At 43.6% G+C, this 22,403-nt stretch overlaps 1 protein-coding gene across 2 annotated transcripts in view; it reads left to right on the top strand.

Moving 5' to 3' along the window:
* LOC142397579 (transcription factor COE1) overlaps nucleotides 1–22,403 on the top strand; it is a 54,950-nt gene that overhangs the window by 18,443 nt on the left and 14,104 nt on the right. For both annotated transcript variants that reach the window (XM_075481047.1, XM_075481048.1), the window contains exons 7-10: nucleotides 10,608–10,689; nucleotides 11,773–11,914; nucleotides 14,258–14,388; nucleotides 16,453–16,579. In XM_075481047.1, coding sequence (XP_075337162.1) covers nucleotides 10,608–10,689; nucleotides 11,773–11,914; nucleotides 14,258–14,388; nucleotides 16,453–16,579 — 482 coding nt within the window. The remainder of the gene's footprint in view (nucleotides 1–10,607; nucleotides 10,690–11,772; nucleotides 11,915–14,257; nucleotides 14,389–16,452; nucleotides 16,580–22,403) is intronic.

Genomic DNA, 22,403 nt, shown 5'->3' on the forward strand with positions numbered 1-22,403 from the left:
CTGCTCTCACACACGCACATGGGTGAGGATGCGACTGTTTACCTGACCACAGGTGCACCTCAGCATTAATATGAGGTGCATTGGAGCTGATTCCTGCCCTCATCTACCTCTCTACACAATTGCTCTCCACCCACCAGGATCCAGGGAGACGCCAGGGGCGACATCAGCCTATAACCATAAACTAGTAGAGACACAGTGGGAAAGGAAAGCTCATTGTTGGCTGACTGATCTCCAGTCTCTCGCTGACAAGCCTCCCGTGTTCACTAGATTTGTTTTTTTGTTCTGTTCACTCGTGGTAAACACTTGCCTCTCATAACCGGCAGCTACTACCTCTGTCACACTGAGGCTGTCAACACAGCTCTCACCTGCACTGTACTCCACATTGCACAGCACACACAGACCGGTTAGATGTATGTTTGAGGGAAATGGATGTACTTAAAAGCAGCTTAAATGCATATAAGAGTTGTTAAAGTGATGTTTATGGGTGGCATTTGCATAGTGTTTCTGGTTCCTGTCTGCTTTCCACACACACTTGCACACACTCATAAGCTGCAGTTTTCTACCACGGATACCATCTTGGTTAAGAAAAAAGAAGTGAAAAATGAAAGAAGGTTGATTAAGGAAAAACAAGGAAGGCTGTTTTTTTTTCATATTTCCTGTTTCAATAATTAATATGCATGAGTTTTATGGCCGCTTAAGATGCGATCAATTATTCATTAACAGCATGTTAATTGCATCCACAGTCGTGAATATTTAACCAAACATTAAATCAATGAGGTCGAATGAGCAGCAATATGGACATTTTATAAGCTTTGCCAAAAATGAGGAAAGGCTTTAATGAAAACAGCAGAGAGCAGATTGAAAAGGGGGGAAATGTAACTTAACAAAGGGGAGCTAATGTGTAGAAAGCACATGAATTAATGTAAAGTTGTTGACTTGTTATAGTATAGTAAGAGACTCCTAGCCTTTTCTTTTGCTTTGTCTCTTTTTTTCTAATCTCCTCCTTCTTTTTTAAATGGAGGGGATGTAATCTCCCCATCTCTGCCCACTGTAGCTAGCCTTTTTCACTCTCAAAGACTCCAGACTCCTTTGTCCTGGATCTTTGTGTGCTTGCGTGGGTGTGTGTGCGTCTGTGCAGCCCCTGTTTTGGTGTGTGTGTGTGTCACAGCGGTGTCTGGACAGTGACATTTCTCTGCTTGGATAACCATCGCGCCCTCTGTCCCTCTGTCCCTCCAGCCATGACGCAGGGTAATGTCACCTGTCAGTCTCAAACTCCTACTTACAACTGCTATCCCCCTCAACTCCCCCGCCCGTTTCCAAATGGAACATCGCCACCGCCACCGCCCGTCCGCCACCTTCTCACCGTGACCCTAACTGCTCCTCCCCTGGACCTCACCTGGGAGACAAAGCCTGCACCGTCTTCCCGTCCTACTTCTTTTGTCCTCCTCTCCGCCACCTCATGAGATGCAATATCCTCCCCTGTTCTTTCGCTGTCTCATATCCAAATGGCAACCCCACCCATTTTTCCCTTTACATTTGCCCCCTGCACTCTGGAATATGGCATAGGAAGACAAACATATAGCGAAAAGCAAAGTCGATAGTGGAAACCTGACTTTTTGCCTGGACCCCGGTGTGTTCTGTGCCTGTTTTAAATTACTCTCCTGGCTCTGGCAGGGTGGAGGTTTATGCATTATATGGGAATGTAATTGACTATAACTGCCCTCTTAACATTAACCAGGTGTACTAGCTGAGTGTGTGAGATTAGGCCCCGGGTCCTGGCTGTTATGATGTGTGTGGACTGTCGATGCGGTTGTGTTGTTGTTGATGTATTTATACCCTTCTCCTGTGAGGTGCTGCCCATTAGCACTACATTTAAACGTGCCATTTTCCTGTGTGTGTCTGTGAATATGTGCAAGCACACTACAACTGCTGTGAGACTTCCATCATGCATCCGCCAGTGTGAGTATAAGAAGAAGAGGGAAAGTAAAGAAAGAGGCAGGATGCAGATACGGCCCGCTTCAAGGGGGGCCTGACTTTACAAGGAAAGAGTCAAAAAGTGTCCATTCACAAGGCTGACACGCTGTGATTTGTATGTATAGAAGTGTGCAGCCTGCGGGGTACTAGCCCAGAGGCTATCACAGACACCCAGACCTGCACACCGGCAGGGGGAGGCGGTGGAGGCAAATGCAGAGAGAGTTTATGTGTGTGTCTGTGTGTGCGTAAAAGAAACATCAACGGGCTGTCAATCAAGCCCCAGCCTCAGCTTGTCACTCCTCCATAGAGCTCGTCCGGGAGAGAATGGGAGTCCCTGGGACCCTGAGAGGAGAAAGGAGGAGGTGGTGCTGGAGGGGAGGTGGAGGCAGCAGGGAGGAGGTGATTGTCTGTCTGTCTCAGCGACTCCAGCTTGATTTGATATTTGATACCGAGCATGTGGCATTTGAATGCAAATCTATTTTGATTGTCTCAGAGTCTGATAGGGTTAAGAGGAGTCTATAGGGGATATGCATGTATGCATGTGTATCAGAGGGCTGGTTGGAGGCACACATACATAGAAAATAAGAAAGAAATTATTCAGATGGATTCTATTACTCGCCAATTCACTTGCATCAGGGTTTTGTTCCTCTCAGAGCAATATAAAGGCATTTAATCAGTTTAATATGAAAGGTAATGGGTCAGATGTGAAAAGTGTTTCTCCTTGAGGTTAAAGCAAGACTGATGGTGCAGTTGGTCCTTAAGTGGAGAAAGTTGGCAGTGTGTGTAAACATGATGTACATTTCTGTGTGCATGTAAAATGCAAGCTTGAACAGAATTATTATTTTGCCTGCATACACATGGATTGTGTTTAAAAGCAAGCATACCAAATAGGTAGACAGACTGAAAGATGGATGGATAAAGTCTTTATTACCGCAGTGTGGAAATATAAGGCTCAGTTCCCCCCAATTAGAGCAGTGACTTCTGAAATGCCATAATACCCATTAATTAGCAGGCTCCTATTTTCTCAGTGATTTGCCTAATTAGTCTGCAACACTCTACACTATTTGGACCATTATTATTGGGTAGAAGCCATCCAAACACACTCACATACACACACTCGAGTCGCAAACAAGGGTGTACTTGCCAAATACATACCTTTCCACTGCTAGAGATGCACACGCAGTGCATACTGCACCAATTTCACACAGCTGATTGTTCCAAATTTAAGTGACCTCATCAAAAGCTTTAGTAGCAGCAGAGCGCATGAGCATGGGCGAAAGCTAAATAAGCGGGGCGTCCACAAGGAGTTAGATGCAGACCACCCTCTTCCCAGTCCTCTTAACATGCTATTTCATTCCAGCAAAGCCGGACAAACTGCGTCATTGCCCCATCCTCCTGTGAGAAACAACAGCATTTGAGCCCTTTGTAATGACTTGGCATGTGCGCTTGCAGCTCTCTCTCAGCTTCGACAGTCCATCAGTGTCTCTCGCCGGACAGACAGGCCACTGACACAGCACCACGAGGCCGGGAAACCTCTTCAATCACTTCCTCACTTTTCCCTGTCTGTCAGGCAGCAGAAAGGCGTGATTGATCTGTTGTTTCTCCCCAGTGGTAAAGGAAAGAAGTTGTGTTGGGGTAAAATAGGAAGGTCTGCTTTCTGTGACAACCGCTTTCATAAGTTTATTAATCATCGTCATCAATAACGCAGCCCTGGTGTTGGTCGTCTTATAGCTTGTGTGTGTTTACACCCGTGGGTTTATGTGTGAATGCGTGCTCATACACATCGTCGCTCGATGAACTTCATAAGTGTCCCATCACCACTTTAATCAAATTACTTATGAACCAAAATTGACAGTTTTCATTAATTATAAAGGATTATTCTAATTGCGATTCAAATTTATTCATTTAGAACAGAAGGCATTCAGTAATGTTTCAAGAAATTTGCATATTAAATGGAGAGGGTTGGCCATTAGCTATGCTAATGTATGCATGATTCCTTATTTTGTGATTGGTGGGCCATATGTAGCAGGCTGAGGGTGTGCAGGTGACGAATCTAGAAGGAACTGTAATATGTTTGATAAACACAGAGGGACGCCAGGCCAAAACACACATATGCACACAGACCTGCACAGTTGGAAGCCATACGTCTTTGCTCAGAATCAGTTTCCCTCTGCCACACTCACTCTTTCTGTCTCGTATTTTTCTCGGTCTCTCCCACTTTCTGCCGCCACATTCCTCCCTCAAGACCCATTGGAGGGAACAACTTTTCACCCAAGAACAAACATGGCACACTAATTAAGTTTTTGATTTCTGATCCTGCTGCATTTAGAAACATAACCTTGAGCCTGTGTGCAGTCACAGTCATAGTTATGATTTAATATGGTGCTTAAATGGAACAAAAAGAAAGAACTTTTGCACGGTGCACATTCATCCCCACAATGTATGGTGCAGGTCCCGGGTTGACACAACGCTCTTTATCAAGCTATATATAGCCGATGCATTATGCATTAAGTTTAATGTGTGCTTAAATCAACACTATTCAATATAAATGCATCAGTCTTGAACAAAGTCAGAAAGGAGAACAGTTTGGGTAAAGGACTGTGCTAGGAGGTATGCAGCCGGACACACACACACATACGCTCACACGGTCACACACACCCTTCGGCTGTGCAGCGGTGTCTACCCTGGCTGATGACAGGGCCATTATTCACTGGTCAGTCCCACGAGGGCAAGGTTTGGAGCTGGACAGGGTAGCACAGCGTCCCAGCATGGCAGGACAGCGCTGAGGTGAGAGGGACCAGGACCCTTCATTACTCCTGTGTTCTGGGGGCCTGGAGCCTCTCTCCTTCTCTCTCTTTGTCTCTGTCTCCATCAGATTAATGGGCCAGGCCCGACAGAGGAAGTGTTTCAATCAGCACCGCCTGCCAAGATTGTCCATCATCCAGACAGCCTCTTATTCATCATGGCTTTGATACACGAACACACATGCACAAACACACATGCACAGATGTTTATTTGGTTGCCTATTTCCCTGTTGCTGTGGTGCAAATCCAGCCCACAGGTGGTGACATATTATCAGACTATATGTCTCTGAAACCAGCACTCCTTTCTCCATGAAGCTGGAGAGCCTGTCATTCCATGAATCCTGGACGATTTCGAAGTTGAATTTTGAATGATCCTTTTTGGATGAAATGGATGAAACACAATTGGTTAAGTGTCTCTGGGACTTCTGTCCCCAAGCTGGGACCGGAGTTTCGGCTCCAAGAGAAGCGAGGAACGATCTTTCCCAAGCGGGGCCTCTCCCCAAGCGTCGAAGGCACAGCGTAGATCCCCCATGACCCACCGTCTCCCTCCTCCAGGGTCCATTTGTTCTGAGAAATATTTAATGACAGGGCAAACTCAGCTGACATGACATGCACACACATCAAGGAGATAAAGAGGAGGATGGAACGATGCACGGAGTGAGCTGGAAATGAATTTTTCAGCGTAGTGAGATGTACTATTTGAATAAATCATGACACTTAAGATAGACATGAAGGCAATATAGAGGTGCCCGCCACTACTTTCAGAAGGAGCACTCCAAAGGAATGGAGTTAAGAGTGTATTTGTGTGAGCTGGTTTCTCTTTCTCCATCTACTTCAGTGTTTCTGTGTGTTCAATGTGTGTTTTTCCATATTTCCATTGTGGAACTGGACGTTCCTCTTCCAGTCCATCTAAACTGGGCCACTGCAGCTGGTTGCAGCATGGTGTCTGAGGCCAAACTCAGAGACAGACCTGGTTCTGGATTATTAATGTCCCCCCTTGTGGAGCCAGGGCCCCTCCCCCACCAAGTGCCCCCCTACAGCCCTGGGGTCAGCCTGCGTGGCTCCTGGTGTAAGGCCCCCCTCATAAATCTCCCTAAATTAGTGTGTGTATGTGTGCATGTGCGGGTGTGTGCCTCCATGCTTAAACATATACTGCAGGCAGGGAGACAGGTCACCACAAAAACAAGCCAGTCAGGCTCTTGGTTGAAGTGTCAGTGATGCATGGCGGCAAAGAGCGAAAGAAAGAGTTTCACAGAAAAGAAAGGAAACGAGAAATGAAACACAAGGGGAGGAAAAGAAAACACACAAAGCAAGAGATGAGGAAGATACTTGATTTCGTGAGAGCGCCAGACTAACACCTTTAGTTTAGATGTCTGTTTGCCACGTTTTTTTTTTCTTCTAAGCAATATCATTGTATCTGCAGACGAATATTCACACTTAATCTTTGCTTGCATCCGACTTTGTTAGGATTGATTTCCTGAAAAAAATGCTCAAGCTTAATTGCAGAAGTGCAGGATTTTCCATCCTTCTACCTGCCTAGATTAGTTCAACATGTCCCACGGTGCTAACAGGCATAGGGAAGTGCTGTTGTGTCACTTAGTTAACCCCCAAGACAAATGGCTCCCCTCCGGAGCACAGTGAATTACACACCTCATGAAGCGTATTAGGAGCCAGACACAGTGCGTTTCTCGTGGAGATGATCTGTGCAGCAGAAATGGATGGAGGGAGAGAAGAGGGCTGAGTTACGGCATCAACCACATTGTTTTTTTTGTTTTTTTTTACAGGCATTAGAATAAAACTGAAAGAGAAGAGAGAGGAGGGGCGAAGAATAAAGTAATGACAACCACAGAGTAACAAATGGCCAAAAGTAGGAAAGTAGAACTATGACAGAAATAAAAAAAACAAAGTTCTAAAGTTATCCATGTTAAATTTGACAAGAAAAACAACTCTTTACCTCATTTGTGGCTAATGCAGGAAAATTATTAGAAAATATAACAGAATTGTCCCTCGAAGGCTTCCTTGCTGTTAGCTAATCACTTAGACGATCTTTATCACCGCAGTAATCATATTTAGATGCTACAGGGATTACTTAAAAGTTGTGTTATAATTACTTTCCTTGTTTTGTTTTTTATGGGCAGGGGCTGATTTTGTGTTTAATTGCTCCGAAGTGACAAATAATACCCGTTATGATATGATGAAAGTGTGAGATCATTAAATTACCACGGCGACCGGCTGCATGTGTTTATTCGTTCATTTTCGCTTTAACAAATTTACGCCATGAGGCTTCAAGAGGCCAAGCAGTTATTTACACAAATTCACTTCCACAACCATTTTTGGATTTGGGGGTAATTACGTGAGAGCAAAATGGTTTTATTTCATTTAATCCAGCCGGTGCAGCAATTTGCACCAGTAATATTTGTAGCGGTGGAGCCTGCAGAGTTAGAACCTGCGAGAGTTTCAGACACAAACACGGAGGAGGTAATAATTGAAACAAGCGTCTATGCAGGAGCCGGTGTCTGCGGATTAACAGAAAACGGATGTTCTCAGAATAGATGATGTTTAGATTTTGTGTTCTCTTTGAGATTTGAAGACATCATTAACAAAACCAAACAATAAGGTGTAAAAAAAATGTAGATACAGAGTTAAAGAGTCCAAATGCTCCTTGTGCAAAAAGAATCCTTTAAGTTTTTCATGTTTCTTTGTTAATTTTTTTTTTAATTGACGATATTCTATACATTTCATATAACTATTGTATTATCATAAAACTGTTTTTAACAAAGTTGAGTAGCCTTCAAGGATTCTTGGTCAGAAGCACTGTAACTGTGCGACTGTAGAATGTAAACAGTGGCAGGTAGATTGCTAAAATCTTCAAATACGTCACTTTCATAAGTCGACGTGACCTTTTGATGACTGCAAAGATCACTTTGGTGTTGAGTCCTGAAAGACGCAGATATACTTGTATAAATAGTAAACTAGCAAAACTGAAAAGTAAAAACAGATTTCTTCTTGGCCTTATTTGAACTGTTTATTGAATATGAGGCAAGTATGAGACTGAAGAGCGGAATGCCATTTGAGGATGTCTTTGAGCGCCACGTCAAACGTTTTGCTGTGTCACGAGTCTTTTCAGTTGCATCAAGAGGTGTTTTGCTCGGTATAAGTTGATCAATTAGAAAATGAACTGAGAGATTTCAGACTTATTCACATGTGTGCAGCCGCCTGGTTTTGAAAGGCTAGAAATCTCGTAACAACAACAATCACGTCCCATTTCATTCAAATTTTGTATTCTGCCTTTCAAGTTTAGTCCAGCCTGAAAATTTTCATACTTTGTGTAGCAGAGATTGTCATCCAGCTGTTCTTTTTACCCCAGAAGGTTATTTTGCAGTTGGCTTTGACGTGGCAGGAAATATTTGTTAAACAAAGAAATGTATTTTTCTCTTCATTGGTCATAAAGCAGAAAACAATAATAGTGGACGGAAATCAGAAGAAGCGATAGAATTACAGGCTATCATCAGCTATCTGCCCATATTTACCAGTCAGCTGTCAATCCGATTATTCATAAATCTGTACGATAATCCTTTTGCTATTGCAAATCAACACATATTTGCTCTTTATCCATCCTACTCCCGCTCCAGTACACACTTTGTTGATCCATGTAAATGCATGTCCTGGTGAACCCAGACCGTTGGCTCGTGTAGAGATGAACACAGATGAATCAGCTCACTGCAGTTTTGTAATGTTTCCACGTGGCTGACTCCAGACACCTTAAGTCATGTAAATAATGAATCAGATTATCCATGCATGCAGGAGAAGACATGTTGGCATATAGCCCAGCGAATGAGGCGTGCTGACTTCCTTTTAGTTATTTTCCCACCACCTTATCCTCTTCCTCCAAACTCTAATATTTAACCCCCCGATTTGGTCCCCTCTAACCCAGCTGACCCCAACTTTCCTCCCTCCACTTATACATCATCCTACCTTCAGTGAAGGAGGAGGAGGAGGACTGTTGGAAAAAGCATGGAATCTATGAATTAAACAGGAGGTGCAGTGAGGAAGGTGGAGTATGTTGAACAAGTGGATGTAGTCCACAGCTGTCTGTGAGGCTGCTCCCTGACCTCGAAGAGATAAGAAAGTCAGGAGACCCTCGGTCTGTAGGGTCTAACAGCCACTGGAAAAAAAGAAAAAACTCCATCTCTCTGCTTTATGAATTATTGAGATATTGGCCTACAGCTTCTAAAATATACAGGAGGGTGGGTCTGTCTCTCCTTTCAGATTTCGCATACTGTCTACCTCGTCCTTCCATCCATCTTTCTATCAGTTTCTCCTCTCACTTTCCTCCCTTCCCTCTTCCCTCCCCTTCTCATTCAGATTTGGCCTCCTAAACCAGCAAGATCGTAAATCAGAACACAAACAAAGCCAAAGGGGGAAAAAGGGACAGAAAAAAAACAACAGCAGAGAAAGACAGTTTGTTATTGAGATCATAAGAGGCTTTTTCTTTACTTGAAGTGGAGCATCCACCACTAACCAGCTGTCATGCATTTAAAAGTTGTTGGGGATAAATCCATGAGCTCTCGTGTTACATCAGATGCCTGTAATGCACACAGCAGTAGGCTGGCCCTTGAACTGAGACAGAACTCTGCTCTGTCCATTTATCTTCTGAGCTTTCTTTTTTCTTTTTTCTCCTTTTTTTTTTTGTCCAGATGAAGCAATTGTCCATGGCACGCCTCTGCTTACTGTGTTTCTCTTGACATGTCTGTGTGTGTGCGTATGTGTGCGTGTGTGTGTGTGTGTGTGTGCATGCGTGTGTGTGTGTGTGTGTGTGTGTGTGTGTGTGTGTGTGATGCTCGTGCATGATTATATCTAAGGCAATTGGCTCCAAACGCGCTGCCCAGTGCAGAATCGTAGCCATAACAAATGAACAGCGAGGAGAAAATAAGACATATGAAAGAAAAGCTGAGCAAAGGAGTGATTCTCTCTCTGGCTGGTGGAGATCTGTATTGTAAGCAGTTTCAGCTGTCAGCACTTCTTTGAGCTACCTCAAAGGGAGGAGGAGGGTGAGGGTGGGAAATGTTGTAGTTTTATTTTCCCCCTTTTGAGGGTTCCTGTTTATTTGTACACAGCACTGTTTATTTTCACGGTTCATTTGATTTTTTTTTTTCTTCTCAGGGACAGACAGTGTAGAAGGCAGAGTGAGGATAGGTACAATGCTGCTGTTTTCCTTACAGAAGAAGTTGTCAGGTCCCAAGCCTTGAGGTGGGGCGAGGGAATAAATTGTCAGCCATCCCCTTTCTGCTTTTCAGCCCAGCCCCACTCCACCCCCAACCCCAACTCTCCTCTTTACTCCTCCCTCCCTCCCTCCCTCTCTCATTAAGTATTGATGTGGGTAGCCATACTTGCCATCTCAGCCTATTAATAATGCATGGCAGGTGCTGTTGATGTGGTCTCTCACACTGAGATTGAGAGAGGCAGGAATGGCAACACTGTGCTGCAGAGTAGCTACAGCACAACCTCTGTCACAGCTGGAAGGGGGGGCCCTACATCTGCCCCGGTGAGTTTATGGCAAGCTGTGACAGCAGCTCAGAGATGGATATACAAGGTTGCATCTTACTCACTGTCTTGTAGCTGTTTCTACACAGAAAACTGCCTTTGTCATAAACAGCGAATGGATGAGCGTTGGATTGTGTAAGAGCCCTGTCTGCCAATGCAGTTTTTGTTTTATCTGTACTTTGTACTTTATTGAAGTGGCTCAACGCTGAACTTTTAATGGCTCACAGATGCTCTTCCAACAGCTCATCTGATTCTCTCTCTCTGCTTCTATTTCTGCAAATGCAGGTTCTTCCTCAAGTTCTTCCTGAAGTGTAACCAGAACTGCCTGAAGAATGCAGGGAACCCTCGAGACATGAGGCGTTTTCAGGTGACACACAACCGTCTGAATGCATTCAAGATGTAATGGGCCTCTCTCTGAGCTGCACAGTTCTAGTATTTTAAAGGGTCTTTTGGTTCTTTACTGAAAGGCATAAGTATTCACAAGGTTTCCCTCAGCAAAGTCTGGAAGCAAAACAGCAAAGTATATACTGGCTCAACAATATTGTCTTAGAATGAATTAATACCAGATTTTAAGCAAAAGTGAATTATAAATTCATAAACTCACACACCCCCTTGTTTCAGTGACCCAAACCATAGTAAGGGACTCTTGGATGAATGATCACTAAAACACCATGCTAACACGACCACAAGGCAAAGAGTAATCTTGCTTAATCGGCAGATTGTTTATGCATTTGCCAGATGCTTTTATCCAAAGCGAGATTGATTTATGAATGCAATTATTCTGATTACCCAAATATTCAAGTAACTTCACCATATAAAATGTGAATGGGGACTACTTTTTAGAGAGAAACCCATGAAAGTTTCAACAAAGTCTTCCTTTGACATGTCTGCAGAACAGTTCAGCATCATCAGTTTTCCTTTTCTCTGTTTGTTACTTACCATTCTTATTTGCATTGCTTTCGGTGGCAGCCAAGCAGCTGTTTTCGAGAAAAAAACTCTATTCACCGTCTGTTTAACAGACATACATAGTAAGTGACGAGCAGGTTAAAACGTGGTGTATGTATTTTAGCAAAAAAGGTCTGATATTTCTCTTTCCGGAGAGGCCAAACCAGAACAAAAACAAAAGCAGTAGATAGGCAATTCAGGGTTGTTTGCTACAGTAATTCCATTGAATGAATTATATATATATATATATACATATATATACTATAAAAGATTTAGTAGCAGAGAGATACATTGACATCTGGTTTATGATGCTTTTGACAAAGAGGGACAGGGAGTGTTAACATATATTCTTTATGATAAAAGTCTAAAAGAGCTCATATTGAGCTGCTCATGACACATTCACAGAAATTGCAACAGCAAATAAACTTCTGCAGGTTTCACAAGCATCTAAATCAGTGTAATGTTTATCGTCTAAAGCTCCTAAGTTTGGCTTCTCCTTTCTCAGGTGGTAGTGTCCACTACGGTGAGCGTGGAGGGTCATGTCCTGGCCGTGTCCGACAACATGTTTGTGCACAACAACTCCAAACATGGGCGCCGAGCTCGAAGATTGGATCCCTCAGAAGGAACGCCCTCCTACCTGGAACATGGTATTAAAATCAAGAAAAAAACAACCCAGACTCTCTATAGTAGTTTTCTTTGTCTTCTTTTTTGTTGTTGTTTTCTTTTCTTTTCCACCCCTCCTCTTCCTCCCTCTCTCATCCCCTTCCCCCCTGTCTGGCTCTCACTCTCAGCCCCTCTTTCTGTCTCCACCCTATTCTTCTCTAACATGCTTTCTTTCTTATCTGTCTCCTGTTTCCTCTTGGATTCTCACTTTCCTCCTCTCTTGTTTGGTTTCTAACTCAAGCTAAGGAGTGAGTGGTAGCTTGTGAGTCTCTTGCCTCTCCCTTGTGGCGTGCTCCCCTCAGGTCTGTGCCTCTAGGTCTTCTACTCTGCCTCACATAAGCACTATGTGTCTTATGAGGTCTGTTCTGCTTAAAGCCAACACTGGCTTTATTTCCTCTGAGACCTGCTTTTATCCTCTAGTCCTCCATCACTCCCTATCCCTCAGGTTTTCAAACACACCCAGACATGCACTAAAAACCCTATGTGCACGCAACCCCCCCATATGCACAGTCAAACCAAAACCTTTAATACTTCATAATGACATGTGCACATGATTTAGGAGGCTGCACTGATTCCCAAGTCCCTAATCCAGTTATTTTCTCATTTCGATTTCCCAGACATTGAATAAGAGAAACATATTTTTTTTCTTTGAGGAAAGTCAACCTCAGGGATGATAATGACAAAAAAACTAAGAAGGGATTTACATGATGGCCTATGGTAGATTGCATTAAGATTGAATGGTATGGTTAAGTCTTTCTAATGACTATTCTCCAGGGGCAAAATGGACCACTTGTCCCTGGTCTCACAGATGATTAGAAAAGTTCACAAAGAAGAGACATATTGGAGACGTCAGTGAGGCTTGGATCTTACACAGAAAGAAGAGTACACACTGTACACTAACAGATGTTCCCTGTGTCAGAGAGATTTGTTTGGGAATTTCCTCGTCTGTGATTCTCTGTTCTCCTGGTGACGGGAGTTAAAAGGAGAAACTAGAGGAGGAAAAGAACAGAACAGAGGGGGACAAGGAAAGATGTAGGCGCGGATACTGGAAGGGGTGAAAGTGTGTCATAGAGAAAAGATGAAATGATACATAAGAAGACATGGGTTCCTTTTTGTTTTTACCTTTTCCCTCTTTATTCCAGTGTGGGTTGCTTTTGTGAGCCAGACACACAACTTTGGGGCCCATTTCAAGCGGTAATAGATGAGCGGTGCATAGAGTTGAACAGATGGCACTGAGGAACACCCCAAAGTATAATCCTATCACATGGATTCACGTTCCACCATCTGGTTAATCCACACACACACATATAAACACACATGCACATTGAGTGCACATAATATCAGCGGCTGTGAAAGGGAGGCATCTTAGGGCCATGATTACGGCCACAGATTGCTGCTCTGTGAACGTTGATCTCTGCAGGCGTATCGGGGGGCTAAATATCATTCCAGCTTGTTGGGGAGGATCAACAGAACAGGGAGTAAGGCAAAGAGCAAAGGCAAGGCTGCAGGGAAAAAGTCAGCCTAGTCTAAAGTGGATTACGCCGCTTTACAGAATTACAGCATGTCTGACAAGCTGCATATCTGTTAAGGAGAGGAGATTTAGCTTGTATAAACATGTATTTTCCCTTTGCTGTCCTTTTCTTCAATCACATCCAGTAATCTCCAAGTCCATAACATTAACTGATAAGGTCTAAAAGTACATTGAAGAGTGGTTATCAAAAATGTGTATTGTTGTCGCTCCCTGTACTTTGATCGATAAGATGCAAAGAATATGCTTGAAGTAAAGTACGGACTGCATCCAAGACACTTTTTACAAATATGCCAAGCAGGAGCATGAATGAAGCTGTGTGCATGTGGGCTTCATGGCCAGGAACTGAGGATGGCTGCCACACAGACATGTGAAGCAGACAGCTGAGCAAGAGCTAAGTGTTTGGTTAATGAAGGCAGCATATTCAGGGGGCAGAGCTACTGTTGGCTCTGTTCTGTTCCCCGGTCGTGTGCCCTTTGATCAGACACTGAGCACACCTGACATTTACACGCCCGCACGCTTTGCCACGTGTCATAAAACAAGCGCACTGCCGCTGTCCTCACACACAGGGCAGGGGTGATGTTTAATAACGGGGTGCGTATAATCACTCTGATTAGTATTCCACGTTCGCCCCCGACCCCTGGGAGAGAGGCGAGAGGTGATCTGTGTGCGTCTGCGTGTGTGTGTAGAAGACAGAGATGGAAAAAAGAAGGGACAGTACACGGTGCCAATGGCAAAGACCTTTCTGAGCTGTCATTTTGGTAGTTAGCACCTAATCTATTATGTCTGATTTTTCCAGCAACCCCCAGCATCAAAGCCATCAGTCCCAGTGAAGGCTGGACCACAGGGGGCGCAACAGTCATCATCATCGGGGACAACTTTTTTGATGGCCTTCAAGTCATATTTGGAACCATGCTAGTCTGGAGTGAGGTTAGTCATCATTTAGTCATGTATGTGTGCAGATGAGCATATGAGGGCAGCCTGACCGTGTCTAGAAATATTTGATTAAGGCTTTAGAATATTTTAATTGAGGTTTTTTTCTCTTTTTGCTTGATAGACTTTATGATAAAAAATCTTTTTTTTTTTTTTGTCTTCCAATTCATGTTGTCCTGACATGGGTGTATTGAATCTTAAACCCAACATATTTTTTTCTGCTTTCAATTTACAATTTGGTAACATTTGAGGGACTTGTGGTTTGCTTGAATCTTTTTTTGTCATGCCACTTTCTCATCCTATTTCAGCAGATCTCAGAGTGAAATATTGTACATTTTATGTCACCACGTTTATCTTTTCTGCAAGTATTAGTTAGAATTTGGTTGTTTCCAAACAATTTGGTTGTTGTTTTTGCAAAACTATGCTTTTGCATTAATACATGTGAAAGAATGATAATGATTATTTATTGTTATAAACAGCCACTGGAGACAAATGTCTGCATTGATAACTTTTTATTTTACCACTTTAAGTAAATTGGAGAAAATACATTTGTACCTTTACTTAATCAACAATTCAATCCAGAACTTCTACTTTTGAAAATATACCCTACTTTCAGTGGTATGTGGTTCTTCTGTATACATCCCATCACCTGGTCACTGTTCCTCAGAATAATCAAACATCATCTTTTCTGTATCTTTGTTCTTAAGTTTGTTTGAGTTCAAGCAAATTGAACAAATTGAGCAAATTGAATACCCCCCTGAATCTTGGAAAAGTCTTTTTCTTTTTTAATAATCTTTTAAAAATAATTTTTGTAGAGTAAAAGCGTAATCAAGAAATTGAAATTGGAATGAATTGACTGGTCATTAATGAAAGCAGTGATTAATTGCAGTTTGTTTGAGTTCAAGCAAATTGAACATATTGAGCAAATTGAATACCCCCCTGAATCTTGGAAAAGTCTTTTTCTTTTTTAATAATCTTTTAAAAATAATTTTTGTAGAGTAAAAGCGTAATCAAGAAATTGAAATTGGAATGAATTGACTGGTCATTAATGAAAGCAGTGATTAATTGCAGGCTTCTTTTACAACCAGAGTAGCAGCCTGCTATCTCATTTCACTCTACCATACCTCTTATTTCTGTCACATATCTGTACACCTCCCCTGTCTTTTATTAAACTGCCATTGAATCAGCTTTCTTGAAATGTGGTATGAATCCCTTTTTGAGGAGCATCTGATACATGATTAAAATGTAAATGCAGTGTATGTGTGAAACTGAAGGTCAATGAGTTGCACAGCTAAACGGCTTTCTCTTTAGTGAAAGAATAATTCTATAAAAAGCTCCTATATTATCTCGCTGAGAGGTGAATGGGGCCAGACAATGGTGGAATGAAAGCCTAGCTAAGAGTGCAATGAAAGGGACAGTTAGAATAACACACACATACAATGGCGTACACAAAGTGCTGGCAGCAGCATTGATAGCTTTTGAGCGCTGCTAGCTTTGAGTGCTAGTTTAGTGTGCAGAAAACGAGCACTCAGCGAGGTCTCATCTGTGTTTTGTCATGTTACTGTTTTCCTTCAAAGACTCTTCAGCATGCATACACATACAATGCAAGTGGGCTCATCAGCCACACTAAGCGAGTCTGTTGAAGACACAATAGTGCTTTTATGTGGCGAACGGCAGGTAGACAGTTTCAGCTGACAGACACAGAGAAAGGGGCAGCAGAGCCAAGAACATTATACATATACTTATACTCTTTAATGGTTGTATGCAGAAGGAAGTGTGTGTAATTCATACACAGATAACTGCTTTTGAACCCCACTTACTGAGTCCGTGTCAGCACTGATAACCATCCTGAGCCTCACAGTGACATTGCCGTAGGCTACGAGGCCACCTGAGGGCTTTGGCGCTAACACATCATTTTCAGGCTTATTATACAAAAAAAAAAAAAGAAAGTCAAAGCTGTAACTGGTGGGGGTTGAGACAAACCAAGAGAAGTCCCCCGAGTACATGATAAGATATAAAGTTCATTGGATTAATCTACCTCCCTTCTCTGCTTCTCCGCAGCTGATCACCCCCCATGCCATTCGCGTGCAAACTCCGCCTAGGCACATCCCAGGGGTTGTGGAAGTCACACTGTCCTACAAATCCAAACAGTTCTGCAAAGGCACACCTGGACGCTTCATCTACACAGGTACTGCCTAAGTGCTAATACTTACAAATTATATAAATGTGCAGTGCGATCTATGGAGAAAAGATTCAGCCTAATGTACCCGTCCGATGGCTTTTCTGATGCAGTTTTGCTTCGCGTTCTTTCAATTTCACAAACAAATTATGAATGTAGCATAGGCGGGAAAACAAGCTATAATCTGATAGAAACTGTTTACACACTGGCTAATTCAGTCTCACTTTCTTGCTTTATCTGCTAAAAGTGATGAGGTGAACATTTCATTTGCTGTCTTCACTCTACACCACGTCTGCAGAGAAGCGTGCATGCTAAACAATTTGAAATTCAATAACATGACTCAATAATTCAGTGAAAAAGCCTGCTGATCAGAGGGGGGAAAGTATTTACCCTATTTTACTATGCAGGTAAAGGTCAGAGGGAGGTTTAACCTTTTGATTGCTGGGATTATTGAGAATTAACCCCATCCAAGACGGGATTTGGAAAGACAGAGTTCTGCGCAGAGAGTGTGACTTTTGATGGCAAGTGCACGAAGACAAATAGCTTGAGTGTTACATCAGAGTTAGAGCCTTGCTGAGAAAGAACGGTAGTGAGAGTGAATGCGAATCGGCGATTGACCAATGCAAGGCCACAGTTCCTCTGGGAGATTGTGAACCACATAAATCTGTCTGTAATCTCAACCACTGATAGACTTAGGCAGTAAGCCCCTGCTGGAATTGCCAACATTTGACAAAATCACAATTGAGAAAGTGCATGTGAATCACATCACCAGCATGCTTCTTTTTTTTCCCTGCAACTTGTGTGTGTCCTAATTACAGTGCATGGACACAATCCATCCATGAGTCACAGTTATGACTGTGGATTTATGGGAAAGACGGCAGTAGTATGCTTCTGTTTGCTTGTACGTATGTGTGAACACACTCCAAGCACTCAGATGCATGTTGACAAGTAACTGCATTACTGAGACAGAGGGCAGATGGGTGGGCAGCCTTTGCCATGCCGGAGCTGTCCGACATCCCACAGTCTGCCAAACTCGCAGAGCTGTGTGCATATAAGTGTGTGCAGGTGTGCATGCAGCCTTTTAATGTGCCAGGCATTTGGGAGCCGTATGCATAAACACTATCGCTACCCAACCCTCTACTCTTTCACCTTGTCACATTCACTTATTCAAAACTTGCTTCTTTGAACGAATTCCTCCTTCTCTCGCTCTTTCTCCCTCTGCCTTTTGGCTTCTGCGGAGGCACATAGAAGAATCTCAACAGGTGAGAGGTTATCCGCTGCAGATGAGCACATACTCTGTGATGCTGCGTGCCAAGCACTGGCATCGTCACAGCGACAGTCAACAGTGGTGACGCATGGACCCCAGCTCTTTCTCCTCTCACACTTCACTCCAGCCACTGCCATGTACCCTCAGCTTTGTACCTCTCCTTGCTCCTTTATCAGCCCTTTGTGTCATTCACCTCCATCCAAGAGAGGAGGAACCGGCTCACTTTAGGAATCTTGAATGAGGGGCGGGGAATGACGGCTAGGGTGAGCACAGCGTTTGGAACCAAAAAAAAGCTATTGATGTGAGTAAATAGAAAGAGAGACGGATGAGAAAGAGGAGAGAGGGATGGAGGATTACCATGGGCCGTGTTGCCCTCCTGGGTCTGTTTGGCACCAGTTTGAGCCCAGTTGCCAGTGGGTACTAATCATAGAGGATTGGCAGCACTGTGTGGCAGCTGGCAGCTAGCACACATCAACACAACCCCACACTATCAGACTTGCATATACTCATATATTACATGTGCATGCACGATTACACTCACACATGCACACTCTGAATTACATTGGGGACAGCTGGCATTGCTAATCAACTTCTGCTGAGGAGAGGAAAGAGAGCAGCTCACAGACCTAATTAAGTCAACACATACCCAATACTGCTGCTACTGCTGCTTTGCAAACATAACCAACACACACATGTGAACACACCCTCATACACCTATCTATAGGTTTATTACCCAAAGCTGCTTGATCATTGATTATCCAGACCGAGCCGCCACCACATGGACACAAATTCAGCTGTAGCTCCGGACATAGGAGACGAGCAAGGGACTTTTGGTGCAGATGAGATTTACCAAGAAGCTATTACAGTAGTGTGTCTTCTGCCGTCTCTAAGGACTCCTCTGCCATTAGACTTCAGAAAGCTCCAATTAGACTCATCAAAGGCAATTAAGCTATCCACTGATAAGAATAAAAGAATGTTTTTTTTTTTCCATTCCTCTGTCTTTTTATCCCCTTATCCCTCTTCTGTTCCACTCTCTGCCCTCTGCCTTACCCACCTCTGGGGCTGAGTGCTCTCCCTAATCTCCGTCTCTTCTCTCTCTGTTCCTCTCTCATTATCAGGTCATTGCCTGCCCTCCCCCTTCTGTAAAAATGCATCTCCATATTTGGCTGTGTATCACCTTTTACTGTACTGTGGTCGTTGCAACATTCATCAGGGAGGCCTCCTCCCCATTTTCTTTTCTCCATGCAATACAAAGTGATAATGTTCAGCAGCAGGGCGCATGTGCATATGTCCGTGTGTGAATGCGTTTGTGTGTGTGTGACACGGGGATACTGGCCGTAGATTGGCGGAGTTGATGAATCACCGGTGTTGCTCAAAAGGCAATCCCCCTCCCTCCTCAGCATGCACCCTTGTCTGCTTAGTGCTTCCGCCACAGCTTCTGCTGATATTAAAAGGCTCTGCTGGCTCACATTAAGGCTGGCACCGACACGCAGCCGCACGCACGCACCCACAAACATTAGGGGAACTTTTTCAGGAATAAGTGCAGATTAGGTGTGTAGGAAACATCAGTCAGCTGCAGCTAGGAGGAGCAGGGACAGCGAGAGAACAGACAAAAGTCAAGAACAGAATTTAAACCAGCTGCTGCTGACACCTCTCTCTGTCTGTGCGGCTGCCTCTGTGCTCCAAATTAGTTTTAGAAGTGCGGGAAGGACTGTCAGTTGTCCGTCACTGACACACTAAAGTGAAGTGCAGATGACGCCAAAGTCAGCACAAGGATGCTCTCCAAAGTTTTGATACGTGTTATAATTGAAAGGTCCCACATTGTATTAACACACCGAGAAAGATGGGTTGGATTCAAAAGCACACTTTGATTTGTGAGTGTATACTATGCATGTGTAAGAAGATGGAATTGCGTGCTTATAATAAAGCAAGATCTTGTGTACATTTACACTTAAAGTTAACACTAACTTGCAGCAATATACATTCATATGCAATTGAGATGCACCTACATTCATGCATGAGAATATTTGCTCATCACAGATGCACAAATGCAGCATGGAGTCATCTGGCAATAAAAGTGGGGTTCAGCCACGAACTGGTCAATTACTTATCTGGCTCCTGTTGGTGAATGCTGCCTTTTATTGAGCTTGGGTGGATGCCTGCTCTTGATTAAAACGGCTGGTCTACAACTGGAGACTGGAGCCAGCTGAGGTAGCTGCATACATTCACATTTACTGCACACAGTCTTAACTGCAAGGAAATCCACACCTTTTTTTTTTAAATTGAGATTAATTTTCTGCACCATGTGTCTTGTCTTCCCTCTTTAGCATGTTCCCTTCCTATTACAGGAGCATCTGCTCCGTGATGATGATGTAAATGAATTTCGAATGTGGATTATTTTATACCACGCTGAAATGAGCAGCGTTCACTAGAGGGGATGATTTCTTACGTTTTTCTTATATCTTAATTTGAGCGCACGCTTTCCATCTAGAGTTTTTTTTTTTTCGAATTTGCATTCTGCCCGCCAGGATCCGTGCTGTCAGGTATTGTTAACTGTCGACATGCACTTTTTGCAACAGATAATTAGAGCTTACGTTCTGGTAGCATCCTCACCTCCATTGATTTGTAGAATCTCCATCTTTCCCTCCTTCTCTCCCTCTCTCAGGTTCAGCTTTTCCCTTCCTTTAGGAGCAGAAAGCTCTACTCATCTGTTTTCTCTGTATGAATTTCCAGCCATGCATTAGTCTCACTGACATGTTCAAGCGATGCTTTATTTAGCTTGTCGGATTCTGCAAATAAACGCAATCTCAGGGTTTATGGAAAAATGGATAAAAATTAGATTGTAAGGTATTGATCTGGATTGTGAGTAGTTGGTGGGGGTGTTATGAGAGTGTGAGTGTGTGTGGTGGTGGGCAGCTCTCATCTGTGTGAGCAGAGGGAGGAAGGGTGAGAGGGGCGGGGGGGGAGGGACAGAAATGAAGCCGTAATTCAGGGCTATTGAACCCCCTGCCACTGGCGGCATCGATCGCCAGGCAGCGCTTATGAGATCACACCTGAGCACTGGAGACTGCAGAGGGGAGGGAAGGACAGGGAGTGAGAGGGGGAGGGAAAGAGGGATGTGACGAGGGAGAGGAAAGCCAAGCAGAGTATAGAGAGGGTGAGAAAAGGGGAGAAACAGACGGTCGTGATATGATCAGCTCCTTACCGGCTGTCTGAGGGCCTGTTAAGGTGTTAACATCAAGCCTCAGAACCAATTACCTAACCCTGCAACTACACCACCCACTCACCTCCACACACACCCAGTGTTGTGACACAGGAGGAGAAGGAGATGGGGCAAGTGGACGCTGACTGTAGTTTCCTTTCTTTCTTCCCATCCATCTCTCTACCTCCACATCCATCTCTTCACCCACCTTCCCAACTCCACTGTTCTGACCTCTCAATTGCGCCCCCCCCCCATCCCTCCCCATTTTTGAGCCCCATACATCCTCCCCATTTTACTCCACCTGCTCCCCCTCCACCCAAAACTTCCTTTCCTCCATCTCCTGCCCCCTCACCCCTTCATACACACTCCCCCTGCGGCTCTGTGGGTTATTATAGTGAAATATGAAGCGATGTGGATTCTAGGCTTCATGAAATTTCCATGAGCATTGATCTGATCTGATGTGGGTGATTGCTAGGTGAATCCCTCCAGTCCAGGGCTGTTGCTCATCTATTCATTTATTTATGGCAGTTATGTTTTACTGGCTTTGATTTGCTCTTCTGGAGAGCGACAGCTAAGGATTATAAATATACCTGTATAGGAGAGTGTGCTTTGAATCCTGGAGTGTAGCAGCCCACTACTCTTCTTTTGAGGCTGAAGAGTTTTTTTTCTTTCTTTTTTTTTTTAAACCAGCATTAATTCCTTTTGTGAAATGTAAGATATTGAGCATGAATATAAGAGCATAAAAAAGTCAAGATAATCCCCAAAGAGATACAGCCAGGTAGTTAGTGAAGTGTGCTGTCCCCCACATACTCCTCCTCTGGTTTATGGTCCTTGAAAAACGAGCAGAGACAATATCGCTTCCTCTCTCAATTACCAAAATTAGCTCTTTATTTGTAATAGGGGTATCTCTGTGTGTCTTAGGGTTTTTATGCTATTGTTCACTCGAGGCTCATTTAGCACACTGAGCAGAACTGATAAAAAATTCATCATAAAAACAAAAGCCTTTGAGACGAAACAGAGGATGTTGCCGGAACAATCCCTTCCTCAGACTGCAGGCCTAATCCAGGGCAAATCCTCCTTCAGGCTTTAGAGAGATCAGACAACAGGGAAGTAATGTCAAACATTTGTCCTCAGCAATAATTCACACTTTTTTTGTTGCATGTGATCATCTCTTTGTTTTGTTTTATTTCATCGATGGATCAGCTGACCTCTAATGTGTGTTGTTCTTTGGAAGCTGAGTCTGCCTCTGGCACCCCTATTTCTGCTTTTGCCCTGCTGTACTGTCATTGCTCCTAGCTATTCACCTTTCCTTTCATTCCCTCTTATGGATTACTAGGAGAGGTCCACTGGGAGAGCTGTCCAAA

Source organism: Odontesthes bonariensis, chromosome 13, assembly GCF_027942865.1.
Source record: "Odontesthes bonariensis isolate fOdoBon6 chromosome 13, fOdoBon6.hap1, whole genome shotgun sequence".
NCBI classification, from domain to species: domain Eukaryota; kingdom Metazoa; phylum Chordata; class Actinopteri; order Atheriniformes; family Atherinopsidae; genus Odontesthes; species Odontesthes bonariensis.